The sequence below is a fragment of the Amblyomma americanum genome, chromosome 3, assembly GCF_052857255.1.
Source record: "Amblyomma americanum isolate KBUSLIRL-KWMA chromosome 3, ASM5285725v1, whole genome shotgun sequence".
NCBI lineage: Eukaryota > Metazoa > Arthropoda > Arachnida > Ixodida > Ixodidae > Amblyomma > Amblyomma americanum.
Genome location: NC_135499.1, coordinates 74,918,619 through 74,943,674, shown reverse-complemented (window position 1 = coordinate 74,943,674; position 25,056 = coordinate 74,918,619). Strand labels below are relative to the sequence as shown.

The 25,056-nt window shown below is 46.0% G+C and overlaps 1 protein-coding gene across 3 annotated transcripts in view; it reads left to right on the top strand.

Annotated features, from left to right (window-relative positions):
* The window catches only part of LOC144123075 (uncharacterized), a 408,139-nt gene that overhangs the window by 55,569 nt on the left and 327,514 nt on the right, over window positions 1-25,056 (top strand). For all 3 annotated transcript variants that reach the window (XM_077655978.1, XM_077655979.1, XM_077655976.1), the window contains one exon: window positions 495-729. In XM_077655978.1, coding sequence (XP_077512104.1) covers window positions 495-729 — 235 coding nt within the window. The remainder of the gene's footprint in view (window positions 1-494; window positions 730-25,056) is intronic.

Below are 25,056 nucleotides of genomic sequence, written 5' to 3'. Positions count from 1 at the left end.
TGCGAAATATGGGAAACGTTTGTTTGGCTTGATTAGTCTCCTGACAACGTTCGCGTTCCAGTGCGGAATGCAATCTATTTTGTTAAGATTTACAGTATAAGCAGAGGAGCAGTTCCAATTTTCCTTCCGCATCCAGTGACATCAAGTGTTAAAGCTTCAATCATTGAGGCTTCTGAAAAAAAATGATCGGCCATTCTGGGATGTTCGCAATAATCTTAACTGTAATATGCTTGCTTATTCCATTTTCCACGGTCCATAAGTTAAAACGCCAAGAGAACAAAAAAGAAATTAAGAGGGCAGGTGATGACCTTTGGGGAATGCTCCAAAGATCTTGAAAGCTGTCGCTTGCTTGTGTTCTGATTGCCGTTCAAAATCCCAAAATCTGCATATCTCACAGCCAAACAATTTGTTTTATTGTATACTTTCGGGCTGTACGCTTCCATAACATATTACTCAGACAGTGGACTAACTATCGTATATTCGCCCATTTACAGATTCATGGCTATGGAAGGGTACACAAGTGAACCAACTAAACTGCCTTATCAGACGAAGCTGAGGTCGCAGGATGAAAATGTCGTGATGAAATGGACGAGAGTGAACGTCAGCGACAGCAGCGTCTTTGCGCAGTTCACACCAGGTATAGAGTTCGTGCGTACGGGTATATCAAGCCATACGAAGTCCGCCGTCGCGATTCGTTTCGACGCAATAGAGCCAGTCCGAGTCTTCGTGGTGAGTTTTTATTGCACTTTGTTTTGTTGCTCTCATTCTCACAAATTCTGTGAAACTGCAAATTTTCGATTCAACAGCCAGAAAACATTGCACTTCATTATTAGCTCCCAAACATTGTCTGACACAGAACATATTTAAATCTTGCACGCGCTCCTGTAAACATTTAACATATGGCAAAACGACAGCTTTCGGTTCGGAGGAGGTGGAGCAAATTTACTAAAATGAAGCAGTAGTAATGGGCACTCAACACCGATTTCGATCTGCTCATGATTGCAGAAAAAATCACCTTCTGAGCTAGGTGTTAGGTGTGTTTTGTAGGGAACTGATTACATTACTTTTCACCACCGAATTAGTAGCTTGACTGTACGTGCCTCAATAAAGACAAGATATAAATTCCACATTTGCTTTTTCAGGATGTGGCTTTAAGCGCGCCTTAGCAAATGTTTCTTTATTGAAAAATTATGTTCGTGATTAGTCTGCAAATGTTACGGATCGCAGCAAGGGACTTTCCTTCAACACTATAAGTGTAAGTTGTCCGCCAGGATCACATCATTCTAAGCTAAACAATGTGTATGTGTATGCATGTGTATCAGAAATACTGAAGAAGCGTGCACAAAAAAGCCATAGCATGATATACCAGGTTTGCGCTCCCTTAATTTACAAACAAGAGAACAAAACACTGTAGCTTACAAAAACCAGCCACTACATGTCTTAATATTGTCTAAAAACAACAACATTTGCATCATTTACAACCGCTTAAAAACATTTAAGCATGTGAGTTCACCAGTATAGGCCGATTGTACGTTATTTTGTATCCGTATTCGGTGCGCATTCCTGGAACTCACCCGTGCGTGTTCACTCGCAATAAACGGACATCGTTCGCACTCGGACGCGAAAGATGCTAAATGTATGTGCCATTTTGTTTTACCCATGTTTAAAAATGTTTCAGCAGCGTACTGTCGTACAGTAGAGTGACATGTGCAAGGTTTAGAGCCTTGAGAAGCTGTTCCCACTAGTAGTATTCGCAGTTTGTGCTACTCATTCTTCTTTGTATTGTGTTACCCGAAACTGATAATAATAATTAAGATGGGACAAAAGTAGCGGCTTGCAAAAATAGCCTGACGTTATGATGCAGAACGAAACCCAGCTTTCCCAGTAATCCAACTGCTTTAAAAGCTTTTAGCATGACCTCTTCCTGCTCAAAAAGTATCTTATATATGCGCAAACACGTTAAGTTGAAAAAAAAAAGTTTCAGATTTAGATTTCTTTGACTGACACGTTCTTTCGGCCATTGGAAAATACCTCTGTTTTCGCAATTTTTATTAGACAAATTTGGTTGCTCCACGTGAGCAGTCGATGAAGATGCAAATTTCTTCTTTTCTTTAGATCGGACAGGTTAGTTACATTCATAATAGACATATCGCTGACGGAGAGAATAAATATGAAGCTACTGACAATTTCTGCAATATTATGTATATTCAAGGCAAATAATAGACCGTATATGCCATTCGAAACTATGCCTGTATGCATAATTTAATGAGAACGTTCAGTTGCATGAGTTCGTATATATGCATCTTTTGTAAAACAGCGCGAACAACGTCGGACACGAACAAGAAGGACACGGGACGAGCGCTGCCTGCTTTGTGCGGTAAAGGACTTGCACACACTCTGTAATACACCGGTGTCTTTCGTTATCCTCCACGTTTCTTGCAATTGATATTGACATTGAAAGTTTTTCCGCCCGGTCTAGTCTAGACTTGAAGGCATGCTTGGGGCCGAGCTTGAGAACGTCAGTTATGTCCAGCGGGACCTGTTCATTGGAAAAGATGAAAACCTTGCCTTCTTGGGGGTAGTTCCTTTTCTTCTTGGGCGGCAGTCGGGGACGCACTGTGTTCCAAAGGAACTCGGTGAGCTGGTCTGACGTTGCGCATGATCCACGGGACGACCTCACTGCTCTTTGTCCGTCCGGAAGCCCGCAAGCCGGGCACACCGTCCGCCGGGCACAGCAGAACCGTACGCCGTGCACATCAGAAGGTTGTGCCGTATCATGACCTCTGAGTACTGGCGACAGGCTCGACATTTCAAGGATTGCCTGCGGGTAGCTTGCGGGTTTACGGACGGAAAGAAGTGTAGAAAAGAAACTACTATGTGAGTGGCGCACTACTGGCTAAAATTTTCAGCGTGATCTAATTGTTAGCATCCCGGAGTGTCTTGTTGAAAAATTTTGCAAGTACCGAACATGATGCGGTTTTCTTCAACAGCATCATCGCAGCGCTATCCTTCTTTTCGTGCCGGCTTAGAAAGTACATGTTAGCAGCGAGCTTTCATTTCTCCAAAATCGTAGCGGTACCTGGTTCCGGTTATTCTAATGAAATCCCTCTTTCATCCAGGCTATAAAATTGCAAGTCGATTTATCTTCCCTATTTTGAGCTGACAGTGCGCTTAGGTGAAAGACCATTTGCAACTCTGCCACCAACTCAAATGACGATACGGAAGACTGCTACATCATTCATAAAACACTAGGTTAAGGTTTGATTTATTTTTTGTTTATCTTAACTTCTTTGTATTATTACTCATCGTTCTCTTCTTTATCTTACTTCTTACACTTCCTTAACGTATTACTCATTCTTGCTTGCAAATGCATCGCCACGTCTCGTCCAGGCCAACCAGCTTTCCTCCTCGTTTTCTTTCTATCCTCCTTCCCAGCCGTGCTTTCATTGCAGGACAACGATGTTCATTGAAATTCTATATATCGGCTGGCGTGCTTAGCGCTGTAAATCTGCGGTAGAGAGTCACTTCTTTCTAGCCTTCTGAAAAAGGGCATTCCGTTTCAAGCACAGAACTGCCATGTTCTGACGAGAGTAATGTTTAATACGCATGCCCTATGGCATATTTCGGCATTATTTTTAAAACACGGTTCTCTTACGGTGCCCCTCTCCCCCCGCCCTGCGGCTATAATGTCAGGCAGGCATTCGTTCCGAGAAGTTGCAATTCTTCTGATTTCAGAACTTTTGTCGCTGACAAATTGTTGCAGTTGAGTAATCGTTTAGACACCTGGTGGAACCAGCGAAGCTGTTGCAGGAGAAAAACAAGTATGCACACACACAACACCGCTGGAATTACAACTGAATTATTCGGGTTAATTCAGCCACTTTTATACATCATTTCTGCGCAAGAGCACACACTGAACAAGAGGAAGGGAAACTTTGCAAACGTAAAAACTGGAATTACTTTTCGGTGATTAGGAATGAAGGATCGCTCACGCATATCTGCTTCTGTTTTCCTGACAAAAACGCTTCGAACAGCTCGCGCTCAAGTTTTGATTACCCCCGACCGATAATACTAAGCATGTGAAACAGAGGGGAACAGTGGGACTCATTGCAATGCAATGCTAAATTCCTTTCCGTGGTCGAGTCCAAATTTGTTCCGAGCTGCCTTAACGTTAATTTGGGCGCGGTCCAGATTGCGCCAATATATTTTGCCGCAGGAGTAATCTACCGCCACTGGGAACTTGGTGAACTTCTTCTGGCGCTTAGTAATGCACACGCCAGTCTGCTGGTGGCCTCCAGAGAATTGGGTGCAAAAACCAGAGATCTGTCGCGGGGTAGAAAATACCAAAGTGAAGCGAAATTTTTCAGCCACTTTTTTCAGCCCATGTGATGCCTTGTGAAAGTAGGGAACCGCATCGACCTTCCTCCTAACCTCTTCCACTGGGCCTGCGGACTTTTCGGAACGCAAATTTTTGAGCCACATTTTTTTATCCTATGTGACGCCTTGAGAAAGTAGGGGACCACATCGATCTCCCTCTTATACTCTTCCACTGGGCATGCGGTCTCTTCGCTACGCAAATTTTTGAGCCACTTTTTATCTCATGTGACGCCTTGTGAAAGTAGGGGACCACATCGATCTTCCTCCTATGCTCTTCCACTTGGCATGCGGTCTCATCGTAACGCAAATTTTTGAGCCACTTTTTTATCCCATATGACGACTTGTGAAAGAAGGGGACCACATCGATCTTCCTCCTATCCTCTTCCACTGGGCATGCGGTCTTTTCGCAACGCAAATTTTTTAGCCACTTTTTTCAGCCCATGTAACGTCTTGTGAATGTAGAGGACCACATCGACATTCCTCGTATCCTCTTCCACTGGGCGTGCGGTCTCTTCGCAACGCAACTTTTTGAGCCACATTTTTTGATCCCATGTGACGCGTTGTGAAAGTGTGGGACCTAATCGATCTTCCTCCTAGCCTCTTCCACTGGGCATGCGGTCTCTTCGCAACGCAAATTTTTGAGCCACTTTTTTATCACATGTGTCGCCTTGTGAAAGTAGGGCACCACATCGATCTTCCTCCTATCCTCTTCAACTGGGCATACGGTCTCTTCGCAACGCTAACTTTTGAGCCACTTCTTTCAGCCCATGCAACGTCTTGTGAAAGTAGGAGACCACATCGATATTCCTCCTATCCTCTTCCACTGGTCATGTGGCCTCTTCTCAACGGAAAATTTTGAGCCACATTTTATCCCTTGTGACGCCTTGTGAATGTAGAGGGACACATCGATCTTCCTCCTATCATCTTCCACCGGGCATGCTGTCTCTTCGCAACACAAATTTTTGAGCCACTTTTTTATCCTATGTGACGCCTTGTGATGTATGGGAACATATCGATCTTCCTCCTATCCTCTTACACTGGGCATGCGGTCTCTTCGCAAAGCTAATTTTTGAGCCACTTTTTTCAGCCCATGCAACTTCTTGTGAAAGTAGGGGACCACATCGACCTTCCTCTTATGCTCTTCCACTGGGCATGCGGTCTGTTCGCAACACAAATTTTTTAGCCACTTTTTCAAGCCCATGTAACGTCTTGTGAATGTAGAGGACCACATCGACATTCCTCGTATCCTCTTCCACTGGGCATGCGGTCTCTTCGCAACGCAAATTTTTGAGCCACATTTTTTGATCCCATGTGACGCCTTGAGAAAGTAGGGGACCACATCGATCTTACTCTTATCCTCTTCCACTGGGCATGCTGTCTCTTCGCAACACAAATTTTTGAGCCACTTTTTTTATCCCATGTGACGCCTTGTGAAAGTATGGGAACATATCGATCTTCCTCCTATCCTCTTGCACTGGCCATGCGCTCTCTTCACAACAGAAATTCTTGAGCCTCTTTTTTATCCTATGGGACGCCTTGTGAAAGTATGGGAACATATCGATCTTCCTCCTATCCTCTTCCACTGGGCATGCGGTCTCTTCGCAACGCTAATTTTTGAGCCACTTTTTTATCATATGCAACGTCTTGTGAAAGTAGGGGACCACATCGACCTTCCTCTTATTCTCTTCCACTGGGCATGCGGTCTCTTCGCAACACAAATTTTTTAGCCACTATTTTCAGCCCATGTAACGTCTTGTGAAAGTAGAGGAGCACATCGACATTCCTCCTATCCTCTTCCACTGGGCATGCGGTCTCTTCGCAAAGCAATTTTTGAGCCACTTTTTTATCACATGTGACGCCTTGTGAAAGTAGGGGACCACATCGATCTTCCTCCTATCCTCTTCCACTGGGTATGCGGTCTCTTAGCAACGCTAATTTTTGAGCCACTTTTTTCAGCCCATGCAACGTCATGTGAAAGTAGGGGACCACATCGACCTTCCTCTTATGCTCTTCCACTGGGCATGCGGTCTCTTCGAAACACAAAATTTTGAGCCACTTTTTTCAGCCCTAGTGACGCCTTGTGAAAGTAGAGGACCACAATGATCTTCCTCCTATTCTCTTTCACTGGGCATGCGGTCTCTTCTCAAAGCAAATTTTTGAGCCACAATATTTAATCTCATGTGACGCCTTGTGAAAGTAGGGGACCACATCGATCTTCCTCCTATGCTCTTGCACGTGGCATTCGGTCTCTTCGCAACCGAAAGTTTTTGAGCCACTTTTTTATCCCCTGTAACGCCTTGTGAAAGTAGGGCACCACATCGATCTTCCTCCTATCCTCTTCCACTGGGCATGCGGTCTCTTTGCAACACAACTTCTTGAGCCACTTTTTTATCTCATGTGACGATTTGCGAAAGTAAGGGACCACATCGATTTTCCGCCTATCATCTTCCACTGGGCGTGCTGTCTCTTCGCAACACAAATTTCTGAGCCACTTTTGTTATCCCAGATGACGTCTTGTGAAAGTATGGGAACATATCGATCTTCCTCCTATCCTCTTCCGCTGGACATGCTGTCTCTTCGCAACGCAAATTTTTGAGCCACATATTTCCGCCCATGAGAGGTGTTGTAAAAGTAGGAGACCACATCGATCTTCCTCCTATCCTCTTCCACTGGGCATGCGGGCTTTTCCCAACGCAAATTTTCGAACCCCTTTTTTCAGCTCATGTGACGCATTGTGAAAGTAGGGAATCACATCGATATTCCTCCTATCCTCTTCCACTGGGCATGCGGCCACCTCGCAACACAAATTTTTGAGCCACATTCTTTTATCCCATGTGACGCCTTGTGAAAGTAGGGAACCACAACGATCTTCCCCCTATCCTTTTCCACTGGGCATTCGGTCTCTTCGCAACACAAATTTTTGAGCCACTTTTTTTATCCCTTATAACGCCTTGAGAAATTAGGGGAGCACATCGATCTTACTCTTATCCTCTTCCACTGGGCATGCGGTCTCTTCGCAACAAAAATTTTTGAGCCAATTTTTTATCCCATGTGACACCTTGTGAAAATAGGGGACCACATCGATCTTCCTCCTATCCTCTTCCACTGGGCATGTGGGCTTTCCTAAAATGCAAATTTTAATGCACTTTTTTAAGCCCATTTGACATCTTGTGAAAGCAGGGGACCACATCGATCTTCCTCCAATCCTCGTCCACTGGGCATGCGGGCTTTTCCCAACGCAAATTTTTGAGCCACTTATTTCCGCCCATGTGACGTGTTCTGAAAGTAGGAGACCACATCGATCTTCCTCCTATGCTCTTCCACTGGGCATGCGGTCTCTTCGCAACGCAAATTTTTGAGCCACTTTTTTATCCCATGTGACGCCTTGTGCAAGTAGGGCACCACATCGAACTTCCTCCTATCGTCTTCCACTGGACTTGCGGTCTCTTCGCAACGCAAAGTTTTTAGCCACTTTTTTATCCCATGTGACGCCTTGTGAAAGTAGGGGACCACATCGATCTTCCTCCTATCCTCTTCCACTGGGCATGCGGTCTCTTCGCAACACAAATTTTTAGGCACTTTTTTCAGCCCATGTAACGTCTTGTGAATGTAGGGGACCACATCGACATTCCTCATACCCTCTTCCACTGGGCATGCGGTCTCCGCAACGGAAATTTTTGAGCCACATTTTTTGATCCCAAGTGACGCCTTGTGAAAGTAGGGAACCTAATCGATCTTCCTTTTATCCTCTTCCACCGGGCATGCGGTCTCTTCGCAACGCTAATTTTTGAGCAACTTTTTTCAGCTCATGTGACGCCTTGTGAAAGTAGAGGACCACATCGATCTTCCTCCTATTCTCTTACACTGGGAAAGCGGTCTCTTCCCAACGCAAATTTTTGAGCCACAATATTTATTCCCATGTGACGCCTTGTGAAAGTAGGGGACCACATCGATCTTCCTCCTATGCTCTTCCACTTGGCATGCGGTCTCATCGTAACGCAAATTTTTGAGCCACTTTTTTTATCCCTTGTGACGCCTTGTGAAAGTAGGGAACCACATCGATCTTCCTCCTATCGTCTTCCACTGGGCATGCGATCTCTTCGCAACTCTAATTTTTGAGCCACTTTTTACAGCCCATGCAACGTCTTGTGAAAGTAGGGGACCACATCGACCTTCCTCTTATGCTCTTCCACTGGGCATGCGGTCTCTTCGCAACACAAATTTTTTAGCCACTTCTTTCAGCCCATGTAACGTCTTGTGAATGTATAGGACCACATCGACATTCCTCGTATCCTCTTCCACTGGGCATGCGGTCTCTTCGCAACGCAAATTTTTGAGCCACATTTTTTGATCCCATGTGACGCCTTGTGAAAGTATGGGACCTAATCGATCTTCCTCCTATCTTCTTCCACTGGGCATGCGCTCTCTTCGCAACGCAAATTTTTGAGCCACTTTTTTATCACATGTGACACCTTGTGAAAGTAGGGGACCACATTGATCTTCCTCCTATCCTCTTCCACTGGGCATGCGGTCACTTCGCAACACAAATTTTTGAGCCACTTTTTTATCCCAGATGACGCCTTGTGAAAGTATGGGGCCATATCGATCTTCCTCCTATTCTCTTCCGCTGGACATGCTGTCTCTTCGCAACGCAAATTTTTGAGCCACTTATTTCCGCCCATGTGACATGTTGTAAAAGTAGGAGACCACATCGATCTTCCTCCTATTCTCTTACACTGGGCATGCGGGCTTTTCCCAACGCAAATTTTCGAACCCCTTTTTTCAGCTCATGTGACGCATTGTGAAAGTAGGGAACCACATCGATCTTCCTCCTATACTCTTCCACTGGGCATGCGGTCTCTTTGCAACACAACTTCTTGAGCCACTTTTTTATATCATGTGACGATTTGTGAAAGTAGGAGACCACATCGATTTTCCGCCTATCATCTTCCACTGGGCGTGCTGTCTCTTCGCAACGCAAATTTTGGAGCCACTTTTTTATCCCATATAGCGCCTTGAGAAAGTAGGGGACCACATCGATCTTTCTCCTATCCTCTTCCACTGGGCATGTGGGCTTTCCTAAAACGCAAATTTTAAGCCACTTTTTAAGCTCATGTGACATCTTGTGAAAGGAGAAAACCACATCGATCTTCTTCCTATACTCTTCCACTCGGCACGCGGGCTTTGCCCAAAGCAAATTTTGGAGCCACTTTTTTATGCCCATTTGACATTTTGTGAAAGCAGGGGACCGCATCGATCTTCCTCTAATCCTCTTCCACTGGGCATGCCGGCTTTTTCCAACGCAAATTTTTCAGCCAGTTATTTTCGCCCATTTGACGTCTTGTGAAACAAATGGCCACATTGATCTTCCTCCTATCCTCTACCACATGGCATGCGGGCTTTTCCCAAAGCAAATTTTTGAGCCACTTATTTCCGCCCGTGTGACGTGTTGTGAAAGTATGACACCACATCGATCTTCCTCCTATGCTCTTCCACTGGGCATGCGGTCTCTTCGCAACGCAAATTTTTGAGCCACTTTTTTTATCCCATGTCACGCCTTGTGCAAGTAGGGGACCACATCGATCTTCCTCCTATCGTCTTCCACTGGATATGCGGTCTCTTCGCAACGCAAAGTTTTTAGCCACTTTTTTATCCCATGTGACGCCTTGTGAAAGTAGGGAACCACATCGATCTTCCTCCTATCCTCTTCCACTGGGCATGCGGTCTCTTCGCAACGGCAATTTTTGAGCCACATTTTTTGATCCCATGTGACGCCTTGTGAAAGTATGGGACCTAATCGATCTTCCTCCTATCCTCTTCCACTGGACATGCGGTCTCTTCGGAACGCAAATTTTTTAGCCATTCTTTTATCACATGTGACGCCTTGTGAAAGTAGGGTACCACATCGACCTTCCTCCTATCCTCTTCCACTGGGCATGCGGTCTCTTCGCAACGCTAATTTTTGAGCCTCTTTTTTCAGCCCATGCAACGTCTTGTGCAAGTAGGGGACCACATCGTTATTCCTCCTATCCTCTTCCACTGGCCATGTGGTCTCTTCTCAACGGAAAATTTTGAGCCACATTTTATCCCTTGTGACGCCTTGTGAAAGTAGGGGAACACATCGATCTTCCTCCTATGATCTTCAACTGGGCATGCGGTCTCTCCGCAGCGCAAATTTTTTGAGCCACTTTTTTATCCCATGTGACGCCTTGTGAAAGTAGGGGACCACATCGATGTTCATTCTATCCTCTTCCACTGGGCATGCTGTCTCTTCGCAATGCAAATTTTTGAGCTACTTTTTTTATCCCATGTAACGCCTTGAGAAAGTTGGGGAGCACATAGACCTTCCTCCTATCCTCTTGCACTGGGCATGCGCTGTCTTCGCAACACAAATTTTTGAGCCACTTTTTTATCCTATGTGACGACTTGTGAAAGTATGAGAACATATCCATCTTCCTCTTATCCTCTTCCACTGGGCATGCGGTCTCTTCGCAAAGCTAATTTTTGAGCCACTTTCTTCAGCCCATGCAACGTCTTGTGAAAGTAGAAACCACATCGATCTTCATCCTATCCTCTTCCACTGGGCATGCTGTCTCTTCGCAACGCAAATTTTTTAGCTACTTTTTTTATCCCATGTAACGCCTTGAGAAAGTTGGGGAGCACATAGACCTTCCTCCTATCCTCTCCACTGGGCATGCGGCCTCTTCGCAACGCAAATTTTTGAGCCACTTTTTTATCACATGTGACGCCTTGTGAAAGTAGGGGACCACATCGATCTTCCTCATTTCCTCTTCCACTGGGCATGCGGTCTCTTCACAACGCTAATTTTTGAGCCACTTTTTTCAGCCCATGCAACGTCTTTTGAAAGTAGGGGACCACATCGACCTTCCTCTTATGCTCCTCCACTGGGCATGCGGTCTCTTCGCAACACAAACTTTTGAGCCACTTTTTTCAGCCCTAGTGACGCCTTGTGAAAGTAGAGGACCACATCGATCTTCCTCCTATCCTCTTCCATTGGGCATGCGGTCACTTCGCAACACAAATTTTTGAGCCACTTTTTTTCCCAGGTGACGCCTTGTGAAAGTATGGGAACATATCGATCTTCCTCCTATCCTCTTCCGCTGGACATGCTGTCTCTTCGCAACGCAAATTTTTGAGCCACTTATTTCCGCCCATGTGACATGTTGTAAGTAGGAGACCACATCGATCTTCCTCCTATCCTCTTACACTGGGCATGCGGGTTTTTCCCAACGCAAATTTTCGAACCCCTTTTTTCAGCTCATGTGATGTATTGTGAAAGTAGGGAACCACATCGATATTCCTCCTATCCTCTTCCACTGGGCAGGCGGCCAATTCGAAACACAAATTTTTGAGCCACATTCTTTTATCCCATGTGACGCCTTGTGAAAGTAGGGAACCACAACGATCTTCCCCTATCCTTTTCAACTGGGCATTCGGTCTCTTCGCAACCGAAAGTTTTTGAGCCACTTTTTTATCCCATGTAACGCCTTGTGAAAGTAGGGCACCACATCGATCTTCCTCCTATCCTCTTCCACTGGGCATGCGGTCTCTTTGCAACACAAATTTTCGAGCCACTTTTTTATCTCATGTGACGATTTGTGAAAGTAGGCGACCACATCGATCTTACTCTTATCCTCTTCCACTGGGCATGCGGTCTCTTCGCAACACAAATTTTTGAGCCACTTTTTTTATCCCATGTGACGACTTGTGAAAGTAAGGGAAACATATCGATCTTCCTCCTATCCTCTTCCACTGGGCATGCGGTCTCTTCGCAACGCTAAATTTTGAGCCACTTTTTTCAGCCCGTGCAACGTCTTGTGAAAGTAGGGGACCACATCGACCTTCCTCTTATGCTCTTCCACTGGGCATGCGGTCTCTTCGCAACGCTAATTTTTGAGCCACTTTTTTCAGCCCATGCAACGTCTTGTGAAAGTAGCGGACCACATCGACCTTCCTCTTATGCTCTTCCACTGGGCATGCGGTCACTTCGCAACTCAAATTTTTGAGCCACTTTTTTTATCCCAGGTGACGCCTTGTGAAAGTATGGGAACATATCGATCTTCCTCCTAACCTCTTCCGCTGGACATGCTGTCTCCGCAACGCAAATTTTTGAGCCACTTATATCCGCCCATGTGACATGTTGTAAAAGTAGGAGACCACATCGACATTCCTCCTATCCTCTTCCACTGGGCATGCGGTCTCTTTGCAACACAACTTCTTGAGCCACTTTTTTTATCTAATGTGACGATTTGTGAAAGTAGGGGACCACAACTATTTTCTGCCTATCATCTTCCACTGGGCGTGCTGTCTCTTCGCAACTCAAAATTTCGAGCCCCTTTTTTATCCCTTATAACGCCTTGAGAAAGTAGGGGACCACATCGATCTTACTCTTATCCTCTTCCACTGAGCATGCGGTCTCTTCGCAACACAAATTTTTGAGCCACTTTTTTTATCCCATGTGACGCCTTGTGAAAGTATGGGAACATATCGATCTTTCTCCTATCCTCTTCCACTGGGCATGCTGTCTCTTCTCAACGCAAATTTTTGAGCCACTTTTTTCAGCGCATGTTACGTCCAGTGATAGTAGGGAACCTCATCGATCATCTTCCTTACCTCTTCCACTGGGCATGCGGTCTCTTCGCAACGAAACTTCTTGAGCCAATTTTTTATCCCATGTGACACCTTGTGAAAATAGGGGACCACATCGACCTTCCTCCTATCCTCTTCCACTGGGCATGTGGGCTTTACTAAAACGCAAATTTTAAGCCACTTTTTTAAGCCCATGTGACATCTTGTGAAAGCAGGGAACCACACCGATCTTCTTCCTATACTCTTCCACTAGGCACGCGGGCTTTGCCCAAAGCAAATTTTCGAGCCACTTTTTTAAGCCCATTTGACATCTTGTGAAAGCAGCGGACCACATCGATCTTCCTCCAATCCTCTTCCACTTTCCAATCCTCTTCCGCTTTCTTGTCTTTTGTGCTCGTCTTTGTTCGCGCTGCTTATTCAAGATGCTTAACCACCTAGCCCGCCAAAACGTGTTAACTTTTCCACTGGGCATGCGGGCTTTTTCCAACTCAAATTTTTGAGCCAGTTATTTCCGCCCATTTGACGTCTTGTGAAACAAGGGGCCACATTGATCTTCCTCCTATCCTCTTCCACATGGCATGCGGGCTTTTCCCAACGCAAATTTTTGAGCCACTTATTTCTGCCCATGTGACGTGTTGTGAAAGTAGGAGACCACATCGATCTTCCTCCTATCGTCTTCCACTGGACATGCGGTCTCTTCGCAACGCAAAGTTTTTAGCCACTTTTTTATGCCATGTGACGCCTTTTGAAAGTAGGGGACCACATCGATCTTCCTCCTATCCTCTTCAACTGGGCATGCGGTCTCTTCGCAACACAAATTTTTTTAGCCACTTTTTTGAGCCCATGTAACGTCTTGTGAATGTATGGGACCACATCGACATTCCTCGTATCCTCTTCCACTGGGCATGCGGTCTCTTTGCAACGGCAATTTTTGAGCCACATTTTTTGATCCCATGTGACTCCTTGTGAAAGTAGGGGACCTAATCGATCTTCCTCCTATCCTCTTCCACTGGGCATGCGGTCTCTTCGCAATGCTAATTTTTGAGCAACTTTTTTCAGCCCATGCAACATCTTGTGAATGTAGGGACCCACATCGACCTTCCTCCTATCCTCTACCACTGGGCATGCGGTCTCTTTGCAACACAAATTTTTGAGCCACTTTTTCCAGCCCATGTGACGCCTTGTGAAAGTGGAGGACCACATCGATCTTCCTCCTATTCTCTTACACTGGGCATGCGGTCTCTTCCCAACGCAAATTTTTTATTCACTTTTTTCAGCCCATGTAACGTCTTGTGAATGTAGAGGACCACATCGACATTCCTCGTATCCTGTTTCACTGGGCATGCGGTCTCTTCGCAACGCAAATTTTTGAGCCACATTTTTTGATCCCATGTGACGCCTTGTGAAAGTATGGGACCTAATCGATCTTCCTCCTATCCTCTTCCACTGGGCATGCGGTCTCTTCGCAACGCAAATTTTTGAGCCACTTTTTTATCACATGTGACGCCTTGTGAAAGTAGGGGACCACATCGATCTTCCTCCTATCCTCTTCCACTGGGCATGCGGTCTCTTCGCAACGCTAATTTTCGAGCCACTTTTTTCAGCCCATGCAACGTCTTGTGAAAGTAGGGGACCACATCGACCTTCCCCTTATGCTCTTCTACTGGGCATGCGGTCTCTTCGCAACGCAAATTTTTGAGCCACATTTTTTGATCCCATGTGACGCCTTGTGAAAGTATGGGACCTAATCGATCTTCCTCCTATCTTCTTCCACTGGGCATGCGCTCTCTTCGCAACGCAAATTTTTGAGCCACTTTTTTATCACATGTGACACCTTGTGAAAGTAGGGGACCACATTGATCTTCCTCCTATCCTCTTCCACTGGGCATGCGGTCACTTCGCAACACAAATTTTTGAGCCACTTTTTTATCCCAGATGACGCCTTGTGAAAGTATGGGGCCATATCGATCTTCCTCCTATTCTCTTCCGCTGGACATGCTGTCTCTTCGCAACGCAAATTTTTGAGCCACTTATTTCCGCCCATGTGACATGTTGTAAAAGTAGGAGACCACATCGATCTTCCTCCTATTCTCTTACACTGGGCATGCGGGCTTTTCCCAACGCAAATTTTCGAACCCCTTTTTTCAGCTCATGTGACGCATTGTGAAAGTAGGGAACCACATCGATCTTCCTCCTATACTCTTCCACTGGGCATGCGGTCTCTTTGCAACACAACTTCTTGAGCCACTTTTTTATATCATGTGACGATTTGTGAAAGTAGGAGACCACATCAATTTTCCGCCTATCATCTTCCACTGGGCGTGCTGTCTCTTCGCAACGCAAATTTTGGAGCCACTTTTTTATCCCATATAGCGCCTTGAGAAAGTAGGGGACCACATCGATCTTTCTCCTATCCTCTTCCACTGGGCATGTGGGCTTTCCTAAAACGCAAATTTTAAGCCACTTTTTAAGCTCATGTGACATCTTGTGAAAGGAGAAAACCACATCGATCTTCTTCCTATACTCTTCCACTCGGCACGCGGGCTTTGCCCAAAGCAAATTTTGGAGCCACTTTTTTATGCCCATTTGACATTTTGTGAAAGCAGGGGACCGCATCGATCTTCCTCTAATCCTCTTCCACTGGGCATGCCGGCTTTTTCCAACGCAAATTTTTGAGCCAGTTATTTTCGCCCATTTGACGTCTTGTGAAACAAATGGCCACATTGATCTTCCTCCTATCCTCTACCACATGGCATGCGGGCTTTTCCCAACGCAAATTTTTGAGCCACTTATTTCCGCCCGTGTGACGTGTTGTGAAAGTATGAGACCACATCGATCTTCCTCCTATGCTCTTCCACTGGGCATGCGGTCTCTTCGCAACGCAAATTTTTGAGCCACTTTTTTTATCCCATGTCACGCCTTGTGCAAGTAGGGGACCACATCGATCTTCCTCCTATCGTCTTCCACTGGATATGCGGTCTCTTCGCAACGCAAAGTTTTTAGCCACTTTTTTATCCCATGTGACGCCTTGTGAAAGTAGGGAACCACATCGATCTTCCTCCTATCCTCTTCCACTGGGCATGCGGTCTCTTCGCAACGGCAATTTTTGAGCCACATTTTTTGATCCCATGTGACGCCTTGTGAAAGTATGGGACCTAATCGATCTTCCTCCTATCCTCTTCCACTGGACATGCGGTCTCTTCGGAACGCAAATTTTTTAGCCATTCTTTTATCACATGTGACGCCTTGTGAAAGTAGGGTACCACATCGACCTTCCTCCTATCCTCTTCCACTGGGCATGCGGTCTCTTCGCAACGCTAATTTTTGAGCCTCTTTTTTCAGCCCATGCAACGTCTTGTGCAAGTAGGGGACCACATCGTTATTCCTCCTATCCTCTTCCACTGGCCATGTGGTCTCTTCTCAACGGAAAATTTTGAGCCACATTTTATCCCTTGTGACGCCTTGTGAAAGTAGGGGAACACATCGATCTTCCTCCTATGATCTTCAACTGGGCATGCGGTCTCTTCGCAGCGCAAATTTTTTGAGCCACTTTTTTTATCCCATGTGACGCCTTGTGAAAGTAGGGGACCACATCGATGTTCATTCTATCCTCTTCCACTGGGCATGCTGTCTCTTCGCAATGCAAATTTTTGAGCTACTTTTTTTATCCCATGTAACGCCTTGAGAAAGTTGGGGAGCACATAGACCTTCCTCCTATCCTCTTGCACTGGGCATGCGCTCTCTTCGCAACACAAATTTTTGAGCCACTTTTTTATCCTATGTGACGACTTGTGAAAGTATGAGAACATATCGATCTTCCTCCTATCCTCTTCCACTGGGCATGCGGTCTCTTCGCAAAGCTAATTTTTGAGCCACTTTCTTCAGCCCATGCAACGTCTTGTGAAAGTAGAAACCACATCGATCTTCATCCTATCCTCTTCCACTGGGCATGCTGTCTCTTCGCAACGCAAATTTTTTAGCTACTTTTTTTATCCCATGTAACGCCTTGAGAAAGTTGGGGAGCACATAGACCTTCCTCCTATCCTCTCCACTGGGCATGCGGCCTCTTCGCAACGCAAATTTTTGAGCCACTTTTTTATCACATGTGACGCCTTGTGAAAGTAGGGGACCACATCGATCTTCCTCATTTCCTCTTCCACTGGGCATGCGGTCTCTTCACAACGCTAATTTTTGAGCCACTTTTTTCAGCCCATGCAACGTCTTTTGAAAGTAGGGGACCACATCGACCTTCCTCTTATGCTCCTCCACTGGGCATGCGGTCTCTTCGCAACACAAACTTTTGAGCCACTTTTTTCAGCCCTAGTGACGCCTTGTGAAAGTAGAGGACCACATCGATCTTCCTCCTATCCTCTTCCATTGGGCATGCGGTCACTTCGCAACACAAATTTTTGAGCCACTTTTTTTTTCCAGCTGACGCCTTGTGAAAGTATGGGAACATTTCGATCTTCCTCCTATCCTCTTCCGCTGGACATGCTGTCTCTTCGCAACGCAAATTTTTGAGCCACTTATTTCCGCCCATGTGACATGTTGTAAGTAGGAGACCACATCGATCTTCCTCCTATCCTCTTACACTGGGCATGCGGGTTTTTCCCAACGCAAATTTTCGAACCCCTTTTTTCAGCTCATGTGATGTATTGTGAAAGTAGGGAACCACATCGATATTCCTCCTATCCTCTTCCACTGGGCAGGCGGCCAATTCGAAACACAAATTTTTGAGCCACATTCTTTTATCCCATGTGACGCCTTGTGAAAGTAGGGAACCACAACGATCTTCCCCTATCCTTTTCAACTGGGCATTCGGTCTCTTCGCAACCGAAAGTTTTTGAGCCACTTTTTTATCCCATGTAACGCCTTGTGAAAGTAGGGCACCACATCGATCTTCCTCCTATCCTCTTCCACTGGGCATGCGGTCTCTTTGCAACACAAATTTTCGAGCCACTTTTTTATCTCATGTGACGATTTGTGAAAGTAGGCGACCACATCGATCTTACTCTTATCCTCTTCCACTGGGCATGCGGTCTCTTCGCAACACAAATTTTTGAGCCACTTTTTTTATCCCATGTGACGACTTGTGAAAGTAAGGGAACATATCGATCTTCCTCCTATCCTCTTCCACTGGGCATGCGGTCTCTTCGCAACGCTAAATTTTGAGCCACTTTTTTCAGCCCGTGCAACGTCTTGTGAAAGTAGGGGACCACATCGACCTTCCTCTTATGCTCTTCCACTGGGCATGCGGTCTCTTCGCAACGCTAATTTTTGAGCCACTTTTTTCAGCCCATGCAACGTCTTGTGAAAGTAGCGGACCACATCGACCTTCCTCTTATGCTCTTCCACTGGGCACGCGGTCACTTCGCAACTCAAATTTTTGAGCCACTTTTTTTATCCCAGGTGACGCCTTGTGAAAGTATGGGAACATATCGATCTTCCTCCTAACCTCTTCCGCTGGACATGCTGTCTCCGCAACGCAAATTTTTGAGCCACTTATATCCGCCCATGTGACATGTTGTAAAAGTAGGAGACCACATCGACATTCCTCCTATCCTCTTCCACTGGGCATGCGGTCTCTTTGCAACACAACTTCTTGAGCCACTTTTTTTATCTAATGTGACGATTTGTGAAAGTAGGGGACCACAACTATTTTCTGCCTATCATCTTCCACTGGGCGTGCTGTCTCTTCGCAACTCAAAATTTCGAGCCCCTTTTTTATCCCTTATAACGCCTTGAGAAAGTAGGGGACCACATCGATCTTACTCTTATCCTCTTCCACTGAGCATGCGGTCTCTTCGCAACACAAATTTTTGAGCCACTTTTTTTATCCCATGTGACGCCTTGTGAAAGTATGGGAACATATCGATCTTCCTCCTATCCTCTTCCACTGGGCATGCTGTCTCTTCTCAACGCAAATTTTTGAGCCACTTTTTTCAGCGCATGTTACGTCCAGTGATAGTAGGGAACCTCATCGATCATCTTCCTTACCTCTTCCACTGGGCATGCGGTCTCTTCGCAACGAAACTTCTTGAGCCAATTTTTTATCCCATGTGACACCTTGTGAAAATAGGGGACCACATCGACCTTCCTCCTATCCTCTTCCACTGGGCATGTGCGCTTTACTAAAACGCAAATTTTAAGCCACTTTTTTAAGCCCATGTGACATCTTGTGAAAGCAGGGAACCACACCGATCTTCTTCCTATACTCTTCCACTAGGCACGCGGGCTTTGCCCAAAGCAAATTTTCGAGCCACTTTTTTAAGCCCATTTGACATCTTGTGAAAGCAGCGGACCACATCGATCTTCCTCCAATCCTCTTCCACTTTCCAATCCTCTTCCGCTTTCTTGTCTTTTGTGCTCGTCTTTGTTCGCGCTGCTTATTCAAGATGCTTAACCACCTAGCCCGCCAAAACGTGTTAACTTTTCCACTGGGCATGCGGGCTTTTTCCAACTCAAATTTTTGAGCCAGTTATTTCCGCCCATTTGACGTCTTGTGAAACAAGGGGCCACATTGATCTTCCTCCTATCCTCTTCCACATGGCATGCGGGCTTTTCCCAACGCAAATTTTTGAGCCACTTATTTCTGCCCATGTGACGTGTTGTGAAAGTAGGAGACCACATCGATCTTCCTCCTATCGTCTTCCACTGGACATGCGGTCTCTTCGCAACGCAAAGTTTTTAGCCACTTTTTTATGCCATGTGACGCCTTTTGAAAGTAGGGGACCACATCGATCTTCCTCCTATCCTCTTCAACTGGGCATGCGGTCTCTTCGCAACACAAATTTTTTAGCCACTTTTTTGAGCTCATGTAACGTCTTGTGAATGTATGGGACCACATCGACATTCCTCGTATCCTCTTCCACTGGGCATGCGGTCTCTTTGCAACGGCAATTTTTGAGCCACATTTTTTGATCCCATGTGACTCCTTGTGAAAGTAGGGGACCTAATCGATCTTCCTCCTATCCTCTTCCACTGGGCATGCGGTCTCTTCGCAATGCTAATTTTTGAGCAACTTTTTTCAGCCCATGCAACATCTTGTGAATGTAGGGACCCACATCGACCTTCCTCCTATCCTCTACCACTGGGCATGCGGTCTCTTCGCAACACAAATTTTTGAGCCACTTTTTCCAGCCCATGTGACGCCTTGTGAAAGTGGAGGACCACATCGATCTTCCTCCTATTCTCTTACACTGGGCATGCGGTCTCTTCCCAACGCAAATTTTTTATTCACTTTTTTCAGCCCATGTAACGTCTTGTGAATGTAGAGGACCACATCGACATTCCTCGTATCCTGTTTCACTGGGCATGCGGTCTCTTCGCAACGCAAATTTTTGAGCCACATTTTTTGATCCCATGTGACGCCTTGTGAAAGTATGGGACCTAATCGATCTTCCTCCTATCCTCTTCCACTGGGCATGCGGTCTCTTCGCAACGCAAATTTTTGAGCCACTTTTTTATCACATGTGACGCCTTGTGAAAGTAGGGGACCACATCGATCTTCCTCCTATCCTCTTCCACTGGGCATGCGGTCTCTTCGCAACGCTAATTTTCGAGCCACTTTTTTCAGCCCATGCAACGTCTTGTGAAAGTAGGGGACCACATCGACCTTCCCCTTATGCTCTTCTACTGGGCATGCGGTCTCTTCGCAACACAAATTTTTGAGCCACTTTTTTCAGCCCATGTGACGCCTTGTGAAAGTGGAGGACCACATCGATCTTCCTCCTATTCTCTTACACTGGGCATGCGGTCTCTTCCCAACGCAAATTTTTTATTCACTTTTTTCAGCCCATGTAACGTCTTGTGAATGTAGAGGACCACATCGACATTCCTCGTATCCTGTTTCACTGGGCATGTGGTCTCTTCGCAACGCAAATTTTTGAGCCACATTTTTTGATCCCATGTGACGCCTTGTGAAAGTATGGGACCTAATCGATCTTCCTCCTATCCTCTTCCACTGGGCATGCGGTCTCTTCGCAACGCAAATTTTTGAGCCACTTTTTTATCACATGTGACGCCTTGTGAAAGTAGGGGACCACATCGATCTTCCTCCTATCCTCTTCCACTGGGCATGCGGTCTCTTCGCAACGCTAATTTTCGAGCCACTTTTTTCAGCCCATGCAACGTCTTGTGAAAGTAGGGGACCACATCGACCTTCCCCTTATGCTCTTCTACTGGGCATGCGGTCTCTTCGCAACACAAATTTTTGAGCCACTTTTTCCAGCCCATGTGACGCCTTGTGAAAGTGGAGGACCACATCGATCTTCCTCCTATTCTCTTACACTGGGCATGCGGTCTCTTCCCAACGCAAATTTTTTATTCACTTTTTTCAGCCCATGTAACGTCTTGTGAATGTAGAGGACCACATCGACATTCCTCGTATCCTGTTTCACTGGGCATGCGGTCTCTTCGCAACGCAAATTTTTGAGCCACATTTTTTGATCCCATGTGACGCCTTGTGAAAGTATGGGACCTAATCGATCTTCCTCCTATCCTCTTCCACTGGGCATGCGGTCTCTTCGCAACGCAAATTTTTGAGCCACTTTTTTATCACATGTGACGCCTTGTGAAAGTAGGGGACCACATCGATCTTCCTCCTATCCTCTTCCACTGGGCATGCGGTCTCTTCGCAACGCTAATTTTCGAGCCACTTTTTTCAGCCCATGCAACGTCTTGTGAAAGTAGGGGACCACATCGACCTTCCTCCTATCTTTTTCCACTGGGCATGCGGTCTCTTCACAACACAACTTCTTGAGCCACTTTTTTATCTCATGTGACGATTTGTGAAAGTACGGGACCACATCGATTTCCCGCCTATCATCTTCCACTGGGCGTGCTGTCTCTTCGCAACGCAAATTTTCGAGCCACTTTTTTTATCCCATATAACGCCTTGAGAAAGTAGGGGACCACATCGATCTTACTCTTATCCTCTTCCACTGGGCATGCGGTCTCTTCGCAACACAAATTTTTGAGCCACTTTTTTTACCCCATGTGACGCCTTGTGAAAGTATGGGAACATATCGATCTTCCTCCTATCCTCTTCCACTGGGCATGCGGTCTCTTCGCAACGAAAATTTTTGAGCCAATTTTTTATCCCATGTGACACCCTTGAAAATAGGGGACCACATCGATCTTCCTCCTATCCTCTTCCACTGGGCATGTGGGCTTTCCTAAAACGCAAATTTTAAGCCACTTTTTAAAGCCCATGTGCCATCTTGTAAAGCAGGGAACAACATCGATCTTCTTCCTATACTCTTCCACGTGGCACGCGGGCTTTGCCCAAAGCAAAATTTCGAGCCACTTTTTTAAGCCCATTTGACATCTTGTGAAAGCAGGGGATCACATCGATCTTCCTCCAATCCTCTTCCACTGGGCATGCGAGCTTTTTCCAACGCAAATTTTTGAGCCAGTTATTTCCGCCCATTTGACGTCTTGTGAAACAAGGGGCCACATTGATCTTCCTCCTATCCTCTTCCACATGGCATGCGGGCTTTTCCCAACGCAAATTTTTGAGCCACTTATTTCCGCCCATGTGACGTGTTGTGAAAGTAGGAGACCACATCGATCTTCCTCTTATTCTCTTCCACTGGGCATGCGGTCTCTTCGCAACGCAAATTTTTGAGCCACTTTTTTATCCCATGTGACGCCTTGTGCAAGTAGGGGACCACATCGATCTTCCTCTTATCCTTTTCCACTGGGCATGCGGTCTCTTCGCAACGCTAATTTTTGAGCAACTTTTTTCAGCCCTTGCAACATCTTGTGAAAGTAGGGGACCACATCGACCTTTCTCCTATCCTCTTCCACTGGCCATGCGAACTGTTCGCAACACAAATTTTTGAGCCACTTTTTTCAGCCCATGTGACGCCTTGTGAAAGTAGAGGACCACATCGATCTTCCTCGTATCCTCTTCCACTGGACATGCGGTCTCTTCGCAACGCTAATTTTTGAGCAACTTTTTTCAGCCCATGCAACATCTTGTGAAAGTAGGGGACCACATCGACCTTTCTCCTATCCTCTTCCACTGGCCATGCGGTCTCTTCGCAACGCAAATTTTTGAGCCACTTTTTTCAGCCCATGTGACGCCTTGTGAAAGTAGAGGACCACATCGATCTTCCTCGTATCCTCTTCCACTGGACATGCGGTCTCTTCGCAACGCTAATTTTTGAGCAACTTTTTTCAGCCCATGCAACATCTTGTGAAAGTAGGGGACCACATCGACCTTTCTCCTATCCTCTTCCACTGGCCATGCGAACTGTTCGCAACACAAATTTTTGAGCCACTTTTTTCAGCCCATGTGACGCCTTGTGAAAGTAGAGGACCACATCGATCTTCCTCGTATCCTCTTCCACTGGACATGCGGTCTCTTCGCAACACAAATTTTTGAGCCACTTTTTTCAGCCCATGTGACGCCTTGTGAAAGTAGAGGACCACATCGATCTTCCTCCTATCCTCTTCCACTGAGCATGCGGTCTCTTCGCAACGGTAATTTTTGAGCCACTTTTTTTATCCCATATAGCGCCTTGAGAAAGTAGCGGACCACATCGATCTTACTCTTATCCTCATCCACTGGGCATGCTGCCTCTTCGCAACGCAAATTTTTGAGCCACTTTTTTTCAGCGCATGTAACGTCCAGTGATAGTAGGGAACCTCATCGATCATCTTCGTTAATTCTTCCACTGGGCATGCGGTCTCATCGCAACGAAAATTTTTGAGCCAATTTTTTATCCCATGTGACACCCTTGAAAATAGGGGACCACATCGATCTTCCTCCTATCCTCTTCCACTGGGCATGTGGGCTGTCCTAAAACGCAAATTTTAAGCCACTTTTTTAAGCCCATGTGCCATCTTGTAAAGCAGGGAACAACATCGATCTTCTTCCTATACTCTTCCACGTGGCACACGGGCTTTGCCCAAAGCAAAATTTCGAGCCACTTTTTTAAGCCCATTTGACATCTTGTGAAAGCAGGGGATCACATCGATCTTCCTCCAATCCTCTTCCACTGGGCATGCGAGCTTTTTCCAACGCAAATTTTTGAGCCAGTTATTTCCGCCCATTTGACGTCTTGTGAAACAAGGGGCCACATTGATCTTCCTCCTATCCTCTTCCACATGGCATGCGGGCTTTTCCCAACGCAAATTTTTGAGCCACTTATTTCCGCCCATGTGACGTGTTGTGAAAGTAGGAGACCACATCGATCTTCCTCCTATCGTCTTCCACTGGACATGCGGTCTCTTCGCAACGCAAAGTTTTTAGCCACTTTTTTATCCCTCGTGACGCCTTGTGAAAGTAGGGGACCACATCGATCTTCCTCTTATCCTTTTCCACTGGGCATGCAGCCTCTTCGCAACACAAATTTTTGAGCCACTTTTTTCAGCCCATGTGACGCCTTGTGAAAGTAGAGGACCACATCGATCTTCCTCCTATCATCTTCCGCTGGACGGGCTGGCTCTTCGCAACGCAAATTTTTGAGCCACTTATTACCGCCCATGTGACATATTGTAAAGGTAGGAGACCACATCGATCTTCCTCCTATCCTCTTCCACTGGGCATGCGGCCACTTCGAAACACAAATTTTTGAGCCACATCCTTTTATCCCATGTGACGCCTTGTGAAAGTAGGGAACCACAACGATCTTTCCCCTATCCTCTTCCACTGGGCATTCGGTCTCTTCGCAACCGAAAGGTTTTTAGCCACTTTTTTATCCCATGTAACGCTTGTGAAAGTAGGGCACCACATCGATCTTACTCTTATCCTGATCCACTGGGCATGCGGTCTCTTAGCAACACAAATTTTTGAGCCACTTTTTTTATCCCATGTGACGCCTTGTGAAATAATGGGAACATAACGATCTATCTCCTATCCTCTTCCACTGGGCATGCTGTCTCTTCGCAACGCAAGTTTTTGAGCCACTTTTTTCAGCGCATGTAACGTCCAGTGATAGTAGGGAACCTCATCGATCATCTTCCTTACCTCTTCCACTGGACATGCGGTCTCTTCGCAACGCAAAGTTTTTAGCCACTTTTTTATCCCATGTGTCGCCTTGTGAAAGTAGGGGACCACAT